General features: G+C 42.7%; 2 protein-coding genes across 4 annotated transcripts in view; one reads left to right on the top strand and one right to left on the bottom strand.

The window, feature by feature from the left end:
• Positions 1 to 22,071, top strand: part of PLCE1 (phospholipase C epsilon 1) — a 244,293-nt gene that overhangs the window by 215,336 nt on the left and 6,886 nt on the right. For all 3 annotated transcript variants that reach the window (XM_031652165.1, XM_031652164.1, XM_031652163.1), the window contains 8 exons: positions 845 to 1,008; positions 2,809 to 3,070; positions 4,957 to 5,075; positions 9,635 to 9,763; positions 12,994 to 13,203; positions 18,207 to 18,365; positions 20,563 to 20,781; positions 21,104 to 21,316. In XM_031652165.1, the coding sequence (XP_031508025.1) occupies positions 845 to 1,008; positions 2,809 to 3,070; positions 4,957 to 5,075; positions 9,635 to 9,763; positions 12,994 to 13,203; positions 18,207 to 18,365; positions 20,563 to 20,781; positions 21,104 to 21,292 (1,451 nt within the window). In that variant the 3' untranslated portion in view covers positions 21,293 to 21,316. The remainder of the gene's footprint in view (positions 1 to 844; positions 1,009 to 2,808; positions 3,071 to 4,956; positions 5,076 to 9,634; positions 9,764 to 12,993; positions 13,204 to 18,206; positions 18,366 to 20,562; positions 20,782 to 21,103; positions 21,317 to 22,071) is intronic.
• Positions 11,461 to 22,071, bottom strand: part of NOC3L (NOC3 like DNA replication regulator) — a 47,712-nt gene continuing 37,101 nt past the window's right edge. Inside the window, exon 22 of the transcript XR_651853.4 lies at positions 11,461 to 11,914. The gene's annotated coding sequence lies outside the window, so the exon portion shown is untranslated. The remainder of the gene's footprint in view (positions 11,915 to 22,071) is intronic.

Below are 22,071 nucleotides of genomic sequence, written 5' to 3'. Positions count from 1 at the left end.
TTCTTATCTTACATTTGAAATAGCAAGAATTGTCCATACAATTGTCTGCATGGTTTAGAGATAAGCCATTATTCCTTTCTAAAATGTAGTATCAAATAAGGTACAGTTGCCCCTCCATATCCTTGGGTTCCACATCTGTGGATTCAACCAGCTGTGGATTGAAAATATTCATTAGAAAAATGAATGGTCGCATCTGCACTGAACATATACAGCCTTGTTTCGTTGTTTTTTTTTTCCCCTAAACAATACAGTATGGCAACCATTTACATAGCATTTACATTGGATTAGGTATTATAAGTAATCTAGAGATGATTTTAAGTATACAGAAGAGGGAGCATACATTCAGGGCAACTTGAATCTATGCTCCCAGGGGAAAAAAAAGAAAAAATGTACAGAAGGATGGTATAGGTTATAATGCAAATTCTACACCATCTATATCACAGACCTGAGCATCTGTGGACTTTGGTACCTTCTCGTCCTGCAACCAATCCCCCATGGCCAACTGTATTTCACAAGATTTTTCAGACAGATGTAGCAAATATTTGCAAAGGTGCTTTTAAGTGGTGGAACCTAGTTTGGAGTGGTAACACAGGGCAATCCATAGACTGTAAGCCCCAGAGAGACAGGAATTTTTCTCTTATTACCTGCTGTATCTGATGCCTCACACAACTTGGCATATAGTAGGCATTTATCAAACTGTGGGACGAATGGGTGATTATCTCTTTTTCATGCTGGAGCTTAGGGAAAATTGATGCAAAGTTCTTTTGAACTTTAAATTTATTAGATGATACTTAAGTGACAAAGTAACATGCTATATTGGCTTGTTGTTGTTGTTGTTTTACAGATCTCCCTTTACATTTAAATGCTGCAATGTTTGAGGCAAATGGTGGTTGTGGTTATGTTTTGAAACCTCCAGTTCTGTGGGACAAGAACTGCCCGATGTATCAGAAGTTTTCTCCACTGGAAAGAGATCTGGACAGCATGGATCCTGTAGTCTATTCTTTAACTGTAAGTACAGCCCCTAGAGAAAGAACTTAAGGTTGGGTTTAAGCCTTTCTGAAAATGAACTGGTTTTGAATTCAAGGCATTGGAAAGCTGTCATGTCACAATTTTGGTCATACAGATTTAGTTCCCAGAATAATGTATTTATCTCCCAGGAAGCAGTAGCTATGGCTAGGCAAGCTGTTGCCAGACACTGTGTTTGCCAGAGCCCAGGAGCAGGACTTATGAGGTCCCTGCTTCACCTGATGTACTGATGATGATAACTCTGTCTTCCAGGGCCCACAGAATCATAACTATGAGTATAGCCCATGAAAGTTGCGCTTTTTGTTAGATCAGCTCATGTTAAGTTCCAAAGCTCTAAGATCAGACAAACTTGCGTCAATATATAAATACAATTAAGTATATTTCCTCGTTATAATTTAACCTTTATCATTCATGGGCCTTTCCTTATTCCTTTTCACCTAATTAACTTCTTGTCAAAACTCCATAGGCTCTTCTTAAAAACAGAGACCTGGCCAGGTGTGATTGCTCACACCTGTAATCCCAACAATTTGGGAGGCCCAGGTGGGTAGATCGCTTTGAGCTCAAGAGTTTGAGACCAGCCAGGGCAACATGGCGAAACCCTGTTTCTACAAAAAATAACAAAAAAAATTAGCCAGGCATGGTGGCTCATGCCTGTAGTCCCAGCTATTTGGGAGTCTGAGGCTGGAGAATCACTTGAGTCCAGAAAGCAGAGGTTGCAATGAGCCAAGATTACACCACTGCACTCCAGCCTGGGTGACAGAGTGAGACACTGTTTCAACAAAACAAAACAACAACAGAGACCTGGTCATCTCTTTCCACCTTTAGATCTTGTCTCTCCCTCCACAGGAAGAATGCCAGGCAGCCCTCCAAGTACGACACCCCCAAACCCCTGGGATAACCCCATTCACAGACTTTCCTACCACCCAAACTGCTTTTTCTCTTTCCCTAAGACAGCAGGACAGTAGCCTCTTTCCTATTTGTTTTCGGTTTTTTTTTTTAGCTAGGGGCGAGGGTAGTTTCATCTGTTTACAGAAAGCTGTGAATTAATTCCTAACATGTCTGCAACTTGCTCCAAAATGAAACTGATCAAGAAAATGGTTTTGAAGTTATGAAACATATTCCTATGACATTTTGAACAGAATATTAGTAACAAATTTATTATTATATTGAGTAAAGTTGTCTTTTGTGAGAAATTTAACTTCATCTTGTTTGGTTTTTTAAGATAGTTGAACATTTTGATAGTTGAAAGGTTACAGTTAAGTGAATGATGTTGACAAAACAGGCTTTTCACATGACTCCAGTCATGTGATTACCCAGTTACAATCACTTACTTTTTTTTTTTTTTGAGATGGAGTCTTGCTCTGTCACCAGGCTGGAGTGCAGTGGTGTGATCTCAGCTCACTGCAACCTCTGCTTCCTGGGTTCAAGCGATTCCCCTGCCTCAGCCTCCCTAATAGCTGGGACTACAGGCGCGCACCACCATGCCCAGCTAATATTTTGTTATTTTAGTAGAGATGGGGTTTTACCAAGTTGGCCAGGATGGTCTCGATCTCCTGACCTCGTGATCTGCTCACTTCAGCCTCCCAAAGTGCTGGGATTACAGGTGTGAGCCACTGCTCCCAGCCCTACAATCACTTACTTTTTAAACAGTTTTATTCATCATTCACTTTGTCCATTCCAGTGTTCTTGGGATTCCTTTGCAGAGGGAAGCGGTGAGGTATAGAGGTTGTCTTTCGTTTTTATCCTCAGTGACTTTGATCCCTTTTGTCTCCCTCACTCTAGATTGTCTCTGGTCAGAATGTGTGCCCCAGTAACAGCACGGGAAGCCCGTGCATTGAAGTCGACGTCCTGGGCATGCCTCTGGATAGCTGCCATTTCCGCACAAAGCCCATCCATCGAAACACCCTGAACCCCATGTGGAACGAGCAGTTTCTGTTCCGCGTTCACTTCGAAGATCTTGTATTTCTTCGTTTTGCAGTTGTGGAAAACAACAGTTCAGCGGTAACTGCTCAGAGAATCATTCCACTGAAAGCTTTAAAACGAGGTAGAATAAAATTGTCCAAATGTTAATCATTGTTGTAGCTTGACGATGGATGCCAGAATTTCCTTATACTCTTCTCTCTTCTTTTGTGTTTGACATTTTCCTATAAAGAAGTTGAAATAAGAAGCAAAAGGAAATACAGATTGGAGCACTTTTGAAGCACGTCTCAAAAGAAATTTTTCTTTTACATTTTTTAAGAATCTGCAGTATTAAAAATATCGCTTGTAAAGTGCAGCCTCACCCACACCTGCTGATGTTGGGAGCAGTGGTTGTTGCACTCACATTTCCACACAGTTTTCTTCCTAAATACTACCCACAGCACTGCTGGCAGTTTGAAAGCAGGGATTGAAATAAGGAGAGGAAACAGAGATGTCGGAGGGGTCGGGTGTGGTGGTGGCCTAAGTGACCGCGCAGTTGGAGTCAGTGCCTGGCAGAAGTCCAGTTTTGGAAGCTGGGACTGGTTTTCAGGTGCAGGAAGAGGGTAATGAAGAATTCTGGGCAAAGGCTAGAGCTGTTGGCTTGTGGATTGGCTTTGCTGTGGCACTCGGATAAATTTCAGCCTGTGCATCATTTTTTTGTTTTGTTTTGTTTTATTTTGTTTTGTTTTTGAGATGGAGTCTGGCTCTGTCGCCCAGGCTGGAGTGCAGTGGCGCGATTGACAGTTTCCCTTTCTAACATGCTCCCAGGTGCGCTGGCTCTGATGGTCTCCTTTGAGCACCAATGTTCTAAGTACGCACTTCCTCTCCCAGCCACACTCAAGCTGCCATCCTCGGAGCTCACAAACACATTACAGTTTCCTACTTTGTGTTCTTTTCCTGTTTCTCTTCTCTGTGCTAGTAGCCTGTGGTCATTTAATTAGTCAATACCACAGACTAGGTGGCTTGAACCACAGGAATGTATTTCCTCACAGTCTTAAGGCTGGAAGTCTGAGATCAGGGTGTTGGCAGGATTGGTTTCTTCTGGGGTCTCTCCCCTTGGCTTGCAGATGCTCACTGTGTCCTCACACAGTCAGCCCTCTATGTTGTCTGTGTCCTAATCCCCTCTTCTCATAAGGACACCAGTCCCACTGGATTAAGGCCCAGCTGAAGGACCCCATTTTAACTTGATTACCTCCTTAAAGGCCCTCTCTTCAAATACAGCCACATTCAGAGGTACTGAGGGTTAGGACTTCTACACAGGAATGGGGAGTATGGGGTCGGGGGAGACCCATAACTGTTATTACAGACATGTGAGAAAGTACATAGAAACAAAAACAATTTTTTTTAATTATCCATTTTTCCATCTCTCCAACACAGTCACTTTTGGTGTATAAGTCTTGCAGGCTTTGTTTCTCCTCCCACGTATATAACATATGAGCATACAGATATATTTTTAACAAATAGGCTTTCTACTAATCTTCATGTTTTGTAACTTACTGGTTTTCACTTACTAATGTATATAGTGAGCAACCGTTCATGTTAATAACTATACATGTACATTACCACTTTTACCAGTTGTGTATTATTCCATTTTATACTTACACTTACAGTCATACCGTAATTTATAACCAATCTCCCATGGTGGGAATATTCTGTTATCACTAAAGCTGCTCTAAGGTAGAACATTCGAACAGGGACTGTTAGTGATCAGGTTTTCCTACTAGATCAGGTTTTGTCTGAGTTTAAGGTTTTCTGTTTGAGTCTAAGTTGGAAACAGTACTTGAACAAATTAATTGCCATTGGGTAGGGGCAGCACTCTCCTGGCGAAAAGGCGCCTGTTGGTTGCATGCCTGTTGCCATCCCTGCCCATTTTAAGGTCTTCTTTCTACCTGTCATTTACTGACCTCCAGGAGCATCTTCTTTTCAGTAGCACATGGTTAACAAGCTTTTGCCAATTCTATATTACTCCAGGCTATCGACATCTTCAGCTGCGAAACCTTCACAATGAAGTCTTGGAAATCTCTAGTTTATTCATTAACAGCAGAAGGATGGAAGAAAATTCCTCTGGCAGTACCATGTCAGCCTCTTCGGTAATGAAGTTCTGTTTCACTCAGCATATTTATGGGGATTGCTACACTGAAGGTGGGCTTTTTGTGGCTCAGCAAAGTGGTTGGTGTGAGTTATTAATTAGGTAGCTATGGAAATTAATAACAGTAATGGCTGACACTTGGCACTTAGCAAGCACTTTATATATATACTAACTCAGTCCTCTCAATAACGTCAGGCAGTAGCTATTAGTATCATCTCCATTTTACAGATGAGGAAGGTAGAGCTCAGTACATCTGAGGGCACACAGCTAGCAAGCAGCAGTCCAGGATTTACCCCCAAGTTCTAGTAACAAAGCCCATGTATTATAGTGTCTACCAGAGAAGTGAGCCAAATACAATAAAGTGGGGAAGAGGTTTATTAAGCAAAGCCTAGTAGGAAGCATTTCCAATACTTCTAGAAACTTTAGGTTAAACCAGGAAAATATTTTGCTCCTTCAGCAGTCCAGAGGCAAATGTCACAGGCAGAGCAAGGCTGGAGAGAGCAATAGGCTCCACTGGCGATGCATAACTTGCACCTCAGTGCTTGGGGGATGCAGAATCTGCACCCTTGAGAATGGAAGAAGGACACTGTAGAAAGTGCCACAGTTGCAGAATCTGCTTTTTTTTTTTTTCCAGAGACAGTGTGTCTCTGTCGCCCAGTGTCACTCTGTCACCCAGGTTGGAGTGCAGTGGTGCCATCCTAGCTCACTGCAGCCTCGACCTTCCTGGCTCAATCTATTCTCCCACCTCAGCCTCCTGAGTAGATGGGACTACAGGCGTGTGCCACTATGCCCAGCTAATTTCTTTTTCTGTAGAGATGGGGTCTCACTATATTGCCCAGGTTGGTTTTAAACTCCTGGACTCAAGTGATCCTCCTGCCTTGGCCTCCCAAAATGTTGGGATTACAGGCATGAGCTACCGCACCTGACCAGAATCTGCATTTTAACAAGTGCCCCATGGAAACTCAGTGCCCACTAAAGTTTGAAGACACTTAGACCAGGGCCCCCTCACTAATGCAGGATGGTTTAGTTAGAAAAGAAACTGGGCTGAGTGCAGCGGCTCATGCCTCTAATCCCAACACTTTGGGAGGCCAAGGCAGAAGGATAGCTTGAGTCCAGGAGTTCAAGATCAGCTTGGGAAAGACCCCATCTCTATTAAAAAAAAAAAAAAAAAACCTGTTTCAATTGGGCATAGTGTCAAGCACCTGTAGTCCCAGCTACCTGGGAGGCTGAGGCAGGAGGACTGCTTGAGCCCAGGAGTTTGAGGCTACAGTGAGCTATGACCACACCACTGCACTCCAGCATGGACAACAGAATGAGATCCTGTCTCTAAAAAGGTATATTTAAAACAACTACTGTAATTAACTGGCTAATTCCATTATGCTGCTTCTTTAAATTAAACATACATTTTAAAAGTGTGTCCATTGGTTACCCCCATTACATGTTTAACAACGTGATTACTTTTGTGTCAATCTCAGACTCAACATAGTCCTAACAATCTTTGGAAAGGTACCTTCTGTGCTCACAATGGCACTGGCCATGACAGCTTCCACTGCTACTTTCTGCTTTCTTCTCTGCCCTTCTTTTGCCCTCACCACTATCAGTTTTGACTCCCGCTGTCCCTGCCCTTGTTTGCTTAGGTGTTCCTCCTGTTTCCCTTCTTCACTCCACAGCAACCTTGAATGTGTATTTGTATCCCCTAGGGAGCTTTAAAAACTCCATGTGCACAGGCCACGCCCCACACCAGTTAAACCAGTGTCTCTGCAGGTGGGCCCCAGGCATCAGTTTTTTTAAGGATCATCAGATGATTGCACCATGTGTCCAAGGTTTAGAACAGCACTTTGGCCAACGTGGAGGGAGGTGTGGCTTCCACCTTGTGCAGAGGATTGACAAGAAGGGCAGGGCCGCTTGGTATAAAGAGCAGGAATCAGATGCTTTCAGAAAGGCAGAGCAGGGCCAAATACCCAGTTCTAAGCTGGGTGACCTCAATATCTGTTACAGCTGAAGATTCCACAGATGCCACAGATGAGCTGTTCTTACTCACAACACTTCTGACACCAAAAATGTGGTGTCTTTTCCAACTCTCTGACAACAGCTGGGTGTCCTACATTTCAGTTCAGTTCTAACACTATCCATCTAGAGTTGGTGTCAGATCCCACACGTTGAGGGCTCAGTCCCACAAGACTACTCCTACTTCAGATGCCAGTCACAAGTCCCAGGTTGTCACCAGGACTTCTGACCAAACAGCTATAAATTCAGAGGATCCCTATAAATCCTCAGATTCAATAATTGGCTAGAATGACACAGAACTCATGAGAGTGCTTTGCTTATTATCACCAGTTGATCAGAACAGATGCACCTCAGGAGCAGCCTCATGGAAGGATGCACAGAACAAGGTATGGGAGGAGGAGTGCAGAGCTTCCGTGTCCTCTCCAGGCCACTATCCCAGAACCTTGATGCGTTCAGCAACCTGAAAGCTCTCGGAACCCCATCATTTAGGGTTTTTATGGAGGTTTCATGACCTAGGCATGATTGGTTCAATCACTGGCCACTGGTGATTAGTTCAGTCTTCAGCCCCCTCCCCTCCTTGAGGTCTGGCAGCAGGGCTGAGGGTTCCACCCCTCTAATCATGCCTTGGTCTTTCTCAGCCACCAATCATCTCAGTAGCAACAAAAGACACTCTTTTGACTCCAGAGATTTCAAAGGTTTTAGGAGCTGTGTGCCAAGAACTGGGGACAAAGACCAAATATGTATTTTTTTGTTATATCACACCTTGCCATCCTTGGGGCTCCTGGGCAGCCATATATGGATATATGCTTGGTAAATATGCGTTTGACCATGGAGAGCATCACTCTCCATTGCTGAAGCCAATAACTGTAGGTCATCCTGGCCTTCTTCCCCGTTTAAGACTTGATCATTCTATTTCCTTAGTATCTTTCACATCCATTCATCTTGGTCTGTCCTTATTGCCTTGGCCCTGGTTCATTCTCACCTGGCTTGTGGTAGAGTCTTCCTAATTGGTCTCATTTCTTCCGGGTTTGCCCCTCTGTCTGTCTGCATCTAGGGCCTCCCAAACAGATCTATCTAAATATGATCGTGTCTCTCCTCTGTGAAAAACCCTCCATCAGTTCTCTGTTGCTTTCAGGGTATAGTTTATACCAGAAGTCACAAATTCACATGCCAGGAGGGGTCCCAAGAAGATGATGTGCAGGCATGGACCTGGGCTGAGCACAGACTCTTAGAAAGCAGAGAGCTCCTGGGTCATTTAGAGGGGCAGCTGTCACCTAGTTCTCAGATCTAGCTGCTTGTTGCCTTGTGATGTCGTCAGATCTTTTGGTTTTTCAAGAGAATCAGGACATCTGGGGTTTTGTAAATGTTGGCAACTATTTAATCTTTTTAATTAATAGTATAGTGTGCTAAATGATACAATTAGAATGTGTGCATTTTATAGTATGACAATTATACTTCAGTAAAACTGATTTTTTAAAAATCGCATTGTACAAGCATAACAAAGTTAACCTCTCCTCACCACCCCAAATAAAAATAAAGTACATGCTAAAAATACACTTCAGCCCTCAGATCCTCATTTTGCCAGTTTCAATCTAAATTTTCGCCAGTTAGGCGAAGCCCTGAGTGGCTGTGCTTTTGCGTGCATCCCCAGCCTTTCTCCCTCCAACAAGTTAGTTGTAGAACTTGATGCTCCCAGAATGCCCTGCTGTAGGCCACTTCTAAGTCTTTGTACACGTTACATCGATTTGGGGTTCTCTTGTCTCATTCTTCATCTGCTAAACTATGTCTTTCAAGATTTGGTTCAGATACCATTTTCAGAAAGCCCTCCCTGGTTTCTCCCAAACCTCTTCTAGGCCACTTCCTCTGGGTTTGCAAGGAATGTACCATGCTCCTTACAACTGCCTACATTTCCCTCTAGCTGTCTCATTCACCTGGAAGCCCTTGGCAGGGATAGTGTCCCATTTGCCACTGATTTTCTAGGGACGGACATAATGTCTGATTCACTATAAGCCTTCCATAAATTACTTATTTTGAATGAATGAATATATCTTAATACACAAAATGCCCAAAGAATTGAGTTACATACTTACCCAGCTCTTTCTAACAGATATATTTTTGCATTATAACGATTCGTGTGCCTGAATGGTGTACTCTGTAAGGGCAGAACATTTTATTATTACCATCCAAATTTCTAGCCCAATACCCTGAAGAGAGATGGAACTCAATAGATACTGTGGAACATCAGTTAATAAGTAAGAACTAATGTACATTTCAGATAATATCAGCCTCTAATTGTGATGGAAAGATACACCGTAATTTAAAATAAATTGATATTTTGGTGATATGCTGATGAAATACCCTCACTAAATGACTGAGGAAGAGGTAGCATTGCCCCTTCTACCACATTAAGATGCACTGGGCTACAAATGGACTCTCATCTTTTGCATTTATATGTTGCTATCCATACTTCTAAGTACTAGCACTTCTGTATCAAATAGAGCTTAGAAATATGTGATTAAGGATGAATGATCAGCCATGTGATCTTCTTGACAGATGTTTAATACAGAAGAAAGAAAATGTTTGCAGACTCACAGAGTCACGGTGCATGGGGTTCCAGGGCCAGAGCCCTTTACTGTTTTCACTATTAATGGAGGCACCAAGGCAAAGCAGCTTCTGCAGCAAGTAAGTCCCCTGAGCCATGGTTGAGAGAATGCAAAATCTAAGATGTATGGATGTACGTGTGTGTATAAATGCCTGTGTGTGTAAACACATACAGATGCACATAAATGTGCAAAAGTCCATGTTGATGATATGCCTTTTGATTACTTGGAAATGTGTTATTCAACGTCGAGATCCTCTCCAAGAATCATCTGATGAATCTTGGTACCACTAGACAAACTACCTTAACCTGTAGAGAAGATTTTTTAATTATTCTTAAGCTATATAAAATACTAGGCTCTAGAATGGTAAAGACCAGAATGAGTGGCCTTCCAACCATATATACGCTTTCGCCCTAAGCCTGGACATGGCCTAGTCTTCCTTCTTCACGCAGAGATTAGTAATCAGTGAGAATTTGCACATTAGGTGAATGGAATCTTCTTGTCATCCGAGGAGTTGAATCGAATTCTTAGAGCTTCAGGATGGGCCACATGGGCCAAGAAGACATTTCCTGCCCCTCCAGCCTAAGGCCTTCCTTTGCATGCGGAGCAGCCGCCTTGCTCCCCTCCCCTGGCACCTGACCTTGGCATTTGAGGTCCTCTCCTTTTGGTGGTAGCAAGAGGCATGGAGACCCTGAAGCCTGTTAACCCAAGCCCTGTAGCAGAACTGGCCTAAACCTCCTTACGCTGTGCCACCTCTGCCCTAGATCCCCCTCCAAAGGATCTTTGGGGCCTTCTGCAGACAGGTCCCCATCCATGGGGGGACTTCTAAGAGTGAGAGCCAGGGACACGGAGCAGCATCTAAAGAGGGAGGGGCATGTCCTCCAAAGGGTGAGACAGGGCCCATGCGTAATTCCTTTTTTTTTTTTTTCCACACTAGAAGCGCTACCCTTGCTTGGTACGGTGGCCTAAAATCCTTGCAGATGATTTTATCCTTAACCCATTTCAGAATTCCTTCTCGGTGCGGCCGGGCGCAGTGGCACTTGTTACTAAAGACTAGCAGGGAAAGGCATAAAGAATAGGCAGAGGCCGGGCGGGGTGGCTCACGCCTGTAATCCCAGCACTTTGGGAGGCTGAGGCAGGCGGATCACGAGGTCAAGAGATGGAGACCATCCTGGCCAACATGGTGAAACCCCATCTCTACTAAAAATACAAATATTAGGTGTGGTGGTGCACATCTGTCGTCCCAGCTACTTGGGAAGCTGAGGCAGGAGAATCATTTGAACCTGGGAGGCAGAGGTTGCAGTGAGCCAAGATCGTACCACGGCATTCCAGCCTGGGTGACAGAGCGAGACTCTGTCTCAAAAAAATAAAAAAGAATTCCTTCTCCTGAATAGGGGTAGACTAAAGGAAGCAATGACCAAGGGAATGGCCCTTGAGCTCCCTCTGAAGTTAGGGTGTATGATGAAATGTAGCTGGGATCATAACATTTGGAGGAATTAAAAACCAACTGAACAATTACAAATAATAAGTGTTAATAAATGGCTCTGTCCTTTAAGGGCACATCTCTAGACAGGCTAACGTTCTGTCCAACATTTTATAACTGACTTAAATAGAGAAAACAGCTCAGATGTCACATTTCATAGATTATCAAACAGAAGCTATTGCCAACGGTTTGTTTTGGTTTTGTTTTAATACATCAGTCCATGTACTTCAGTGTCCACTATCACAAAGCACTGCTGAGTTTTGTAAAGTAAAAGAAAACTTTCCAAGAGCCACCCATAGCAGTCCATTGCTTTATTGTCACCCATGCAAATCAGCACACAGATGTAAAGCAGGACTGAGCAGGGGGTGATGCTGGCCCTCTTGTGGAGGTGGTCCAGAAGCTTTACATCCTGAATTATCCCTGCAGTATTTGCCTTGGCCCCCTTTTGAGTCAACAGCATTGCATCGATTATAGACCAAGGGCTGGGGCAGAGAGATTTAAGTCTTCCTGAGAACCTTCACTTCCACCGCCCTCAGTCCATCACATTCTGCTTTTCCTCCTGGCGAGATGTGTTCACTCTGGGCTTTGCCTTATTGGCAGGGGCCTGAGGAGAAGGGTGTTTGTTTAATCCAGGCCAGATGGTGGCAGCTTTCTCTCATTACCAAGCTACTTCTCACAGGAAGGCAACCAAGGGAGTTTCTTTGCTGCGACTGACCTTTACTCCCTTCAAGTTCAGCCTTTGGTAGTAACCTGTACAATATGAGTGAGAAAGAATACACTGGTAAAACTATAATGCCTGTAATCCCAGCACTTTGGGAGACTGAGGCAGGCAGATCACTTGAGGTCAGGAATTTGAGACCAGCCTGGCCAACATGGTGAAACCCCGTCTCCACTAAAACTACAAAAATTAGCCAGGCATGATGGTGCACGCCTGTAATCCCAGCTACTCAGGAGGCTGAGGCACGAGAATCACTTGAGCCTAGAGGCGGAAGTTGCAGTGAGCCGAGATTGCGCCACTGCACTCCAGCCTGGGCGACAGAGGGAGACTCCGTCTCCAAAAAAAAAAAAAAATAACTATAATGATGGCTCATCTTTATTGAGTTCTCATAACATACCCATGTTACGATTTATGCTTCAACCATAAAACAAAATTAAGATTGCTACTACTACTATTTCCATTGTGTAGATCGGAAAATGGCCTCCAAGGGATTATTTTACCCAATAATTCACAGCTAACAAGTATTAAAGACCAACCTCAGACTCAGGTCTGTCTGGTTCCAGAGCTTTGTCTCAGCTGTCCTGTTTGACCGCATATAGCCAACAAAGAAAACAAGCGCTTTAAGCACACTGTCAGAAGTTTATTTAAAGAAGAATTCCCAGGAACTTAGACCACATGAGAACCTCGCCCTACAAACCTTCCATGAGAAGATGACCGAGTATTTCCAATGTGAGAAAAAGAGATTGTCTTAGTAAATACTAAACTAGGTTATTTGCCCTCGGTCCTGTGTTGCAAGATTACAAAGGGCTAAGTTCATGGAATGAGAAACCTAAAATTTTTAATTCACTAGGAGCTCTCATTCCAGCAGTGGGAAAAATAGTTATGCTGTCTGGGGATTATGAATAAGTTGTGCCGTTGCCCGGAGTGAACATAAACAATCCATTCTGAACATAAGAGAATTCTTAGATCTTCCAAAAAGAATTATGCAATACTCTAGAGTAAATTTCACTTACAAATTGCAGAGCAAACCTATCTGAACACCATGAAAGTCGATTTGTTTTGCATTTAAGTTTTTTCCTCACTCCTCAGTTTGCCTTCACTTTTTCTTTAGATTCTGACAACTGAACAAGACATCAAACCTGTTACCACAGACTATTTTTTGATGGAAGAAAAATATTTTATATCTAAAGAAAAGAATGAATGCAGGAAACAACCATTCCAGAGAGCCATTGGTCCAGAAGAGGAGATCGTGCAAATTTTAAGCAGCTGGTTTCCAGAAGAGGGATATGTGGGCAGGATTGTCTTAAAAACCCAGCAGGAAGTAAGTGTGTCTGGTGCAGGCTACACAGTAACAACTCATTATGTGATTAGCCATTTACCACTCACCGCCTCCCTGACCTTCAGAATTTCTTCTAATTGCAACTTGGTTTACATTCTTAAGTAAATGCGGATGAACAGTTTTCTTCTTCTGCACATATTCAGAATATTATCTCTAAGGTACAGAAATTCAATGTAAGAAACATCCCTTAGGCCGGGCAGAGTGGCTCACGCCTGTAATCCCAGCACTTTGGGAGGCCGAGGTGGGCGGATCACTAGAGGTCAGGAGTTCGAGACCAGCCTGGCCAACATGGTGAAACCCCATCTCTACTAAAAATACAAAAATTAGCCAGGCGTGGTGGCAGGCTTCTGTAATCCCAGCTGCTCGTGAGGGAGGCTGAGTCAGGAGAATTGCTTGAACCTGAGAGGCAGAGGTTGCAGAGAGCTGAGAGCGTGCCATTGTGCTCCAGCCTGGGTGACAGAATAAGACTCCATCTCAAAAAAAAAATTTTAAAAAAAGGTTTCTCATGCAAAGAAACTATTCCATTTTAAAAATAAATAAAAACATCCCTTATAAGATAAAGGAAGCAAAGATTCCTTATGCATGTCATCAGCTATGGATCAGTATTTTATTTCTACGTGTGGAAAGACATTGTTGTAAGCGTCACATTACTGTATAATGCAAAACCTGCAGGTATTTTCTATTTTGGGGTCGATTGATTTCCAGTTGGTGCCTGCTGAAGTTTTAGCTAATAGAAGCTTCCGTGCTTATAAGCAAAACAATAATATTTCTTTGAAAATATTCCAGAACTTCATACAAAGTAAGAATAATCTCTTGGCCTGAGTCAGAATTAGTAACCATTTGTATTACATGTGCTAAGATCCCCATGATCATTCCCAGGAAGGATGCACCAATGCCATGCTGACTCCAAACTGATTGGCTCCTATTTGACTTAATTGATGAAGCACTTTTTTTTTTTCTGAATTAGCAGAGAAAACGCTACTAACTTAAAAATGACATATAAGGTCATTTCTCTAGCATAGACAATCATGCCTCGTGACGTGTTGATAATTAAGCAGTTGGGTCTGTTCAACAATTTGATTACATAAATATTTATTGAGCACCTAATATGTGCCAAGCCCTGTTCTGGGCACATGATCTGCTCCTTTGGGGCATGTGATAGTACTTGCCTGATAGAAGGTCCCTCAGGCCCATGCTTGCCAGGGCACAGTGAAGATAATAGCCAATGTTCACCATTATGTGTTACTTTTCACTTTCTAGTCACAGTGAACGAGATCTGAAGCTCTACAGAGCTCTAGCATCACCTCGAGACCCCAGAGCCACTGCCTTCTTTCCCTGACCTTGCCTAAGACGATGAAAGGACACTTCATTTAAGCAAAAAATGTAATTGTCTCCCCAGCCTTCTCTCCCTATTAAGACACACTAATTGCTAAGACAGAGACCAGGCAACCCTAATAATAATTGCTTTATGATAAAATATCAGAGGGCTTAGCTATACTTTTGAAGCCATCTTTAATGTCTAAATTTTTTTCCTGTTCTTAAATTGTCTTGCCTTATTAATTAGCTACATGTAAAAAATATCCTCTAAGTGGTGTCAGTGAATCAGTAAAATTTTAAACCTCATATTTGCATATGATTTAGTGTTGAAAGCCCTCAAACAGTATGTTGAATGATATAACAGAAACCATTTTACACTTAAAGAAATAGATTCAGAGAGGTGAAATCATGACAGGGTTAGAAGTAGAAACAATTCAAGTCTATGGCTTCCAGGTCAGTGTTCTTTCCGCCATCCTGTGCTACCCAGGCTGAAATTGTGTCCATCCTTGTGGATCACCCACACTCAGCACCTTGGGAGGAGCAGGAGGCAGTGGGTGGGCTAGAGAGAAGATGGGCTGGCTGCTGAGTGTCACAGGAAGCTTCATTATATGCTCAGAGGAACTGGGAAGGGGAAGGACACCCAAATGCAATTTAAATGTGTATGACAAGCTGGGTGCGGTGGCTCACGACTGTAATCCCAGCACTTTGGGAAGCCAAGGCGGGTGGATCACCTGAGGTCAGGAGTTCAAGACCAGCCTGGCCAACGTGGTGAAACCCCATCTCTACTAAAAGTACAAACATTAGCAAGGCGTGGTGGCAGGCACCTGTAGTCCCAGCTAGTCAGGAGGCTGAGGCAGGAGAATCACTTGAACCCAGGAGGCAGAGGTTGCAGTGAGCCAAGATCACACCACTGCATTCCAGCCTGAGTGACAGAGCAAGACTTCATCTTTAAAAAAAAAAAAAAAAAAAGTATATGACAACAGGCAGTAGAGACCTCAGGAATATGCTTCCAAAAGGCTGGTAAAATAATGCATTTTGAAGAAAAAGGGGCATAAGTCAGAAGGGAAAGCTAACAAGCTTTTTTTCTGATGAGTAAAATATGGCAAGTTCTCCTTTATATGCCTTTGTTAGGAAATTTTTGAAGTGACTGAAATATATCTCAAAAGATAATAAATTTAGTGTATCTAGGTTTACCTGGTGCATAGTGATACCCAAATAATATCCGCCGATTGAATAAATGAATTCAGTACTTACTGAATGCAAGAGGGTAGGTACTACTAGAGGAGATAGATTTGGGCTATAAGTATTTCCATTTATTTTATCCCATGGAACTAATAAGACATATAAGCGGTTTGCCCATATATGAAAATTCTGCAATTGCTATCTGTGACCTCTGATCTCTCCTGCCTGCCTTTTATAATTTTCTTGTCTCCTGGGCTTTCAGGCTGTCGGGTACCACATCTTCCTGTGGTCAATGTGTCCTTTTCTGCTACTGGGTTTGAAACTGGGTAAACCAGGACTCTGTCACAATGAACAGGCCACCTAACTTCTGTAAAGCACACTGCCCTAATTTGTAAAATCTATATAGAAACTACCCTACTTGACTCAAAGAAATTATCATGAGATTCATGTCAAACATGTAGACAATGTGTGCAACAATGCTTAGTAAAAAGGGATATAAGTGAGGGCTATTGTTATTTCGTTCATAACCTGTGGCTTCCAACTAATGTGGCTAGAAACACCTTAAAATAAGCTCTGAGGGAGGCTCAAAGGTGCTCTCTTAAAAGTAAAGCTTAATGCATCATTGTTGGGACATTTTATGTGGCAACTTTTTGGTTTTCTCTGATTTCTTGCCTCCTGGTTTGGGGGACACAGATTATAAATTATGTCATGTGAATTACCTCTAAATCTTGCCCTCTGACTGGTTAAATATATTATGATCAATGCAATGACATATTATTAAGCAAGTTGTAAAACAGTATACATAGGATACAATCTCATTTAATGCAAAAAGAGACAATAGCTCGTCTCTTCCCTCTCTTCCATTATATAATGGAGTATTCATTCATTGGAAAAAATTCAAATGGATTTTTTCACTCATTGAAGAAAGTTAAAATAGATTATATATCTTTATGTATTTAACAAAAAATCATGTAACTAAAGGGCCATGACTGCAAAGGTAATTAAATGATTGGGGCAAGCTTCAGGAGCCAGTCCTTTCTGGCCCTGGTTATAGTTTTGGCGCCACCTGGTGGCAGTTATCTATTCTGACTTTAATTTAATCAATGGGTACAATTCTAGTTGAAACTTCCAGGAGAGTGACAGCAACTCATGGATTCTTCTGGTTAGCTAGCACCATTTCAGTAGCCTGGTCTGGAGAGATGAGGCTACATTTCTGGGGATAAGGGGGTTTTCCTGCCAAGTCCTCACTTGCTGAGATGAGGCTGACTACTGTTTACTCACTTTGCCTCTCCTTCCCCTTTATTAAGTCTCCCTCTTGCGAAAGTTAACTAAGTTATCCTCATTTGAAAATGGGGCGGACATAGAACAGCAGCTGCTTGACAATCACATTATATCTAAATTCACATAATTCAAGGGTGTTGCTTTACACAGTCACATACACAAAAATACATTTGAACATCCACAGCAAATGTTTAGAAGGATGTATTACCTAATGACAGTGGGGTATTTTGTGGAGATTTAGGTGGGAGAAGGAGAAAAGATGAGAATGGGAAAAGTTTGGTTTTTCTTGATACACTTCTGTACTGTTTGAAAATTTTTAATAAGATACATCTATCTGTAGATACATAATTCACCAAAAGCCAATTAATCTAATTCTCATAATTACTGTGAATTTTGTCAAAATTTGTTTCAATGTGGCTTACCTCCAGCCATTCATTCAGCCTTGTCACTGCGGTTTTCTTCACCCAACCTGTCAATTTAATGGTTTACATTTCAGATGTCTAGCATTTCTGAAATGCTCAACGTCTGTGGAAATGGGTGGGCTTTCTTTTAAATGCAGTTTACTGTGTTCTTATTTGGCTTTTGCTACTTGGCAAAATGGTATATTGCCTTTCTACAAATTTATCTACAGTCAACTCGGACTCTCAAAATCCACAGGTAGGCTGGGCACAGTGGCTCACACTGTAATCCCAGCACTTTGGGAGGCTGAGGTGGGCAGATGACAAGGTCAGGAGTTCAAGACCAGCCTGGCCAGCATGGTGAAACCCTGTCTCTATTAAAAACACAAAAATTAGTCAGGCATGGTGGCGCACACCTGTAATCCCAGCTACTCAGGAGGCTGAGGCAGGAGAACTGCTCGAACCCAGGAGGCGGAGGCTGCAGTGAGCCAAGATCGTGCCACTGCACTCCAGCCAGGGCAACAGAGCAAGACTCCATCTCAAAAAAATGAAAAATAAAAATCCACAGCTAATAGGAGCAGATAAATTGGCTTGTTATGGATCTGTCAACATCATCAGCAGCACAGTAGTTTCTTCCTCTCAGAAGACACGTATATCCTTTTAGAACAGTTTATGAAATAACATAGTATATGAGATACTAAGCTAAGAAGTTTCTACATCACCAAGATACAAGCTCAGATTTTTGCTAGATTTGTCTTTCTTTATTCTGCATAAACCTATTATTTACTCATTTTTTTTTAAACATAGAACCTAGAAGAGAAAAACGTTGTTCAAGATGACAAAGAGGTGATCTTAAGCTCAGAGGAGGAGAGTTTCTTTGTCCAAGTGCATGATGTTTCTCCAGAGCAACCTCGAACAGTCATCAAAGCACCCCGCGTCAGCACCGCACAGGATGTCATTCAGCAGGTAAAAGCCTCTCCCTTCCTCAACTCAGTCCTTTCCTCAGCATAAATTACTGAAACACATGTCTGTGCACTGACGGCTCATTTTATGAGTGAAGTTCCTAAACAACAGGGACCTCAAAGGGGAGTGTGTGCCTCTTAAGGCTGGGAAATTGCCTTATGTGGTGGCTCATGCCTGTAATCCCAGTTTTAGGAGGCGGAGGCAGGAGGATCACTTGGGCACAGGAGTTGGAGGCTGCAATGAGCTATGCAGCCTGGATGACAGAGTCAGGCCCTGTCTCTAATTTTAAAAAATGACCGACCCAGTGGCTCACACCTGTAATCCCAGCAGTTTGGGAGGCTGAGGTGAGCAGATCACTTGAGTTCATGAATTTGAGACCAGCATGGCCGACATGGCGAAACCCTATCTTTACAAAAAGTACAAAAATTGCTGGACACGGTGGCTCACGCCTGTAATCCCAACACTTTGGGAGGCTGAGGCGGGTGGATCACCTGAGGTCAGGAGTTCGAGACCAGCCTGGCCAACATGGTGAAACCCCATCTCTACTAAAAATACAAAAATTAGCTGGGCTGGGTGGCAGGTGCCTGTAATCCCAGCTACTTGGAAGGCGGAGGTAGGAGAATCGCTTGAACCCGGGAGGGAAAGGTTAGTGAGCCAAGATCGCACCATTGTACTTCAGCCTGGGCAACAAGAGCTAGACGTTGTCTTAAAAAAAAAAAAAAGTACAGAAATTAGCCAGGCATGGTAGTTTGCACCTGTAGTCCCTGCTACTCAGGAGGCTGAGGTAGGAGGATCGCTTGAGCCCAGGAGGCAGAGGTTGCAATGAGCCGAAATCGTGCCACTTTACTCCAGCCTGGTCTTAAAATAAAAACAAATTTAAAAATTTTTAAAGCTTGGAAATATTAATTCAGTCCTTCAGCAGACACTTAAGTGTCTACAGTGAGTCTGGATCTCTATAGAGCATTGATAATAATGGATTCAGGAAGTGGCTCTGCAGTGACAATGTCATGGTCCCAGAAATACCTGAGCCACTGACTATCTCTCAAGGATCCTACAGAGGACAAGTGGGAGGCCTACTTTGATCCTCTCCCCTCCTCTAAAGCATGCTTCTCTGAGAGTTTACATGGTTTCAGAGAAGTTTGCTTCCTTCATAGCCTTGTTAGGGTAGGCATTCATCAAACACCTATTTGAAGGCGTACAACACGATTAAGAGCACAGACCCTAGATCAAGCTGTGTTAGGTTCAAATCCCAGCTCTACTTCTTACTGAGACCTGGAGTAAGAGCTCAGATCTGTGCCTTCGTTAGTGTGCTGGTAAACCAGCTCTTTGTAATGTAAAAGAAAAAGAAAAACCCTTATTTATTTCTTTTGTGTAAATGCCCCTACCATATCTGATTTCATCAGCCTATTCCTATTGGCTCCAGCGAAACACATAGACAATATGGAGACAGTATAATAGTACTTTCCTTGAAGATTAAGTATATGTAAGATGTTTAATACAATGCCTAGCAAATGGTAAACATTACTTAGGGGTTACTTGCTGTTCTTATTGTATGATAACTTGGTTAATATTAGCCTTCTTATTCAGTTGACTTTGAATTCCAAAGGGCCCAGACTTACGTTTCTTTAATTTATCTTTGTCTCCCCTAAAAGGATTGCACAGTATCTGGGGCAGAATTGGCCCTCACTAAACATTTTATGAATTAATAAATGAAAGACATTCTTATATTAAATGAAAGAGAGATCAGTTGACTTCTAAAATTCTTTCAACATCCAAGACTCTGTGATAGAGATAGCCCAGCGGGACACAGAGGCTCTTGAAGAGCAAGATTCTATTCCTCACAGGCTGACTTTCATGTCTATGAGCTTTGGTACATGCAGAAAATCTGATTCAGACCTTTGTTACTATTATAGCTGTGTATATCCTAGAATCTGCTTAACCTGTGTTAAGTTTAAGCTTCCTCGTCTGAAATTCGGGATAACACCTAAATCACAGACTATTGGGAAGCTAAATGAGGTGATGTGGGAAACTGCATTATAAGCTACAAGTATACAACTGCAAAATGAACTGGATGAGACGATCTGAAGATTCCCTTCATCTCTAGTCTGGGCCATTTTTCCACCTTAAAGTTTCATATAGAATGAATGCCAATGTTGGAGATTCTGTATCTTTATTCAGTTGATCATAACTTACCTTTCAGACCTTATGCAAAGCCAAATATTCCTACAGCATCCTGAGCAACCCCAATCCGAGTGACTATGTGCTTCTGGAAGAGGTGGTGAAAGACACTACCAACAAGAAGTCTACCACACCCAAGTCCTCTCAGCGGGTCCTTCTGGATCAGGAGTGTGTGTTTCAAGCCCAAAGCAAGTGGAAAGGTGCAGGAAAATTCATCCTTAAGCTAAAGGAGCAGGTGCAGGTAAAGTTTAAAGTTATTTGTCTCTGTTCATAAGTTATCTGATACTCATAATCACACTGTAGCCAGATCTGGAAGCTGGTGAAATTTAAGAGAAAGTTTCTGAGTCAAGGAATGGAGTTAGGAGAAAATTGTTTGGCTTTGTTTTCACTGTATGGAAAAACATGTGGCCGAACTTGCGGTTAAGCAGTCCTAGAGGGGAGCTCCTCAGCCCTACTCTCCAAAGCTCTAGAGAGAAGAGGAAGGCGCTCTTCTGAAATAGGGTCATGAGACTGAGGAACCTGAGTTTAACCTAATACCAATGGAAAGTTCTTTGTTCCCACAGGCATCTCGAGAAGACAAAAAGAAAGGCATTTCTTTTGCAAGTGAACTCAAGAAGCTCACCAAGTCAACTAAACAGCCCCGAGGACTTACATCACCTTCTCAGCTCTTGACCTCAGAAAGTATCCAAACCAAGGAGGAGAAACCTGTGGGTGGCTTGTCCTCCAGTGACACAATGGATTACCGACAGTGACTAAGGGCAGCATGTTTAACCCAGGTATAGTAAGTCATTGCACCATCCTGGGACAGGGCTTAACTTATACTACTTTGTAAGGCATAATTAGTAGGATGTCATTTATCTTTTCCAACAGGAGGATGCCCCTCGAAGGCAGGTAGGCATAGGACCTTAAAACAGGAAAAGGACTCTGAAGATATGTGTAACGTGATGTTCTACTGAGCACTGCCTATAAAGAAAACAGGAAAGAGGCCGGGCGCGGTGGCTCACGCCTGTAATCCCAGCACTTTGGGAGGCCGAGGCAGGTGGATCACCTGAGGTCAGTTCAAGACCAGCCTGACCAACATGGCGAAACCCCGTCTCTATTAAAAATACAAAATTAGCTGGGCATGGTGGTGTATGCCTGTAATCCCAGTTACTCAGGAGGCAGAGGCAGGAGAATCGCTTGAACTTGGAAGGCGGAGGTTGCGGTGAGCTGAAATCACATCATTGCACTCCAGCCTGGGCAACAGGAGCGAAACTCCATCTCAAAAAAAAATATATATATATGTATGTAATGTAACTTGAGCTTTTGTAATTTTAGACCTTCTTACTTTGTAGATAAGCAAAGGTCCCAAGAAGTCAACTTGCTCAAAGTACTATGACAGCCTTATTTCATCAGACAACTGTCTTCATTATTAATAACTGACAGGAACATTCTTCAAGGCCTCTATGGATCATCCAGCTTTTATTCTTTTGGATTTCTAGTTTTATTGCTGTTCTAATTTAGGTTTGATGTAGCCTCAACAACCTCATCT

The sequence above is a fragment of the Papio anubis genome, chromosome 11 (assembly GCF_008728515.1).
Source record: "Papio anubis isolate 15944 chromosome 11, Panubis1.0, whole genome shotgun sequence".
NCBI classification, from domain to species: domain Eukaryota; kingdom Metazoa; phylum Chordata; class Mammalia; order Primates; family Cercopithecidae; genus Papio; species Papio anubis.
This window is presented reverse-complemented; position numbering and strand designations above follow the sequence as displayed.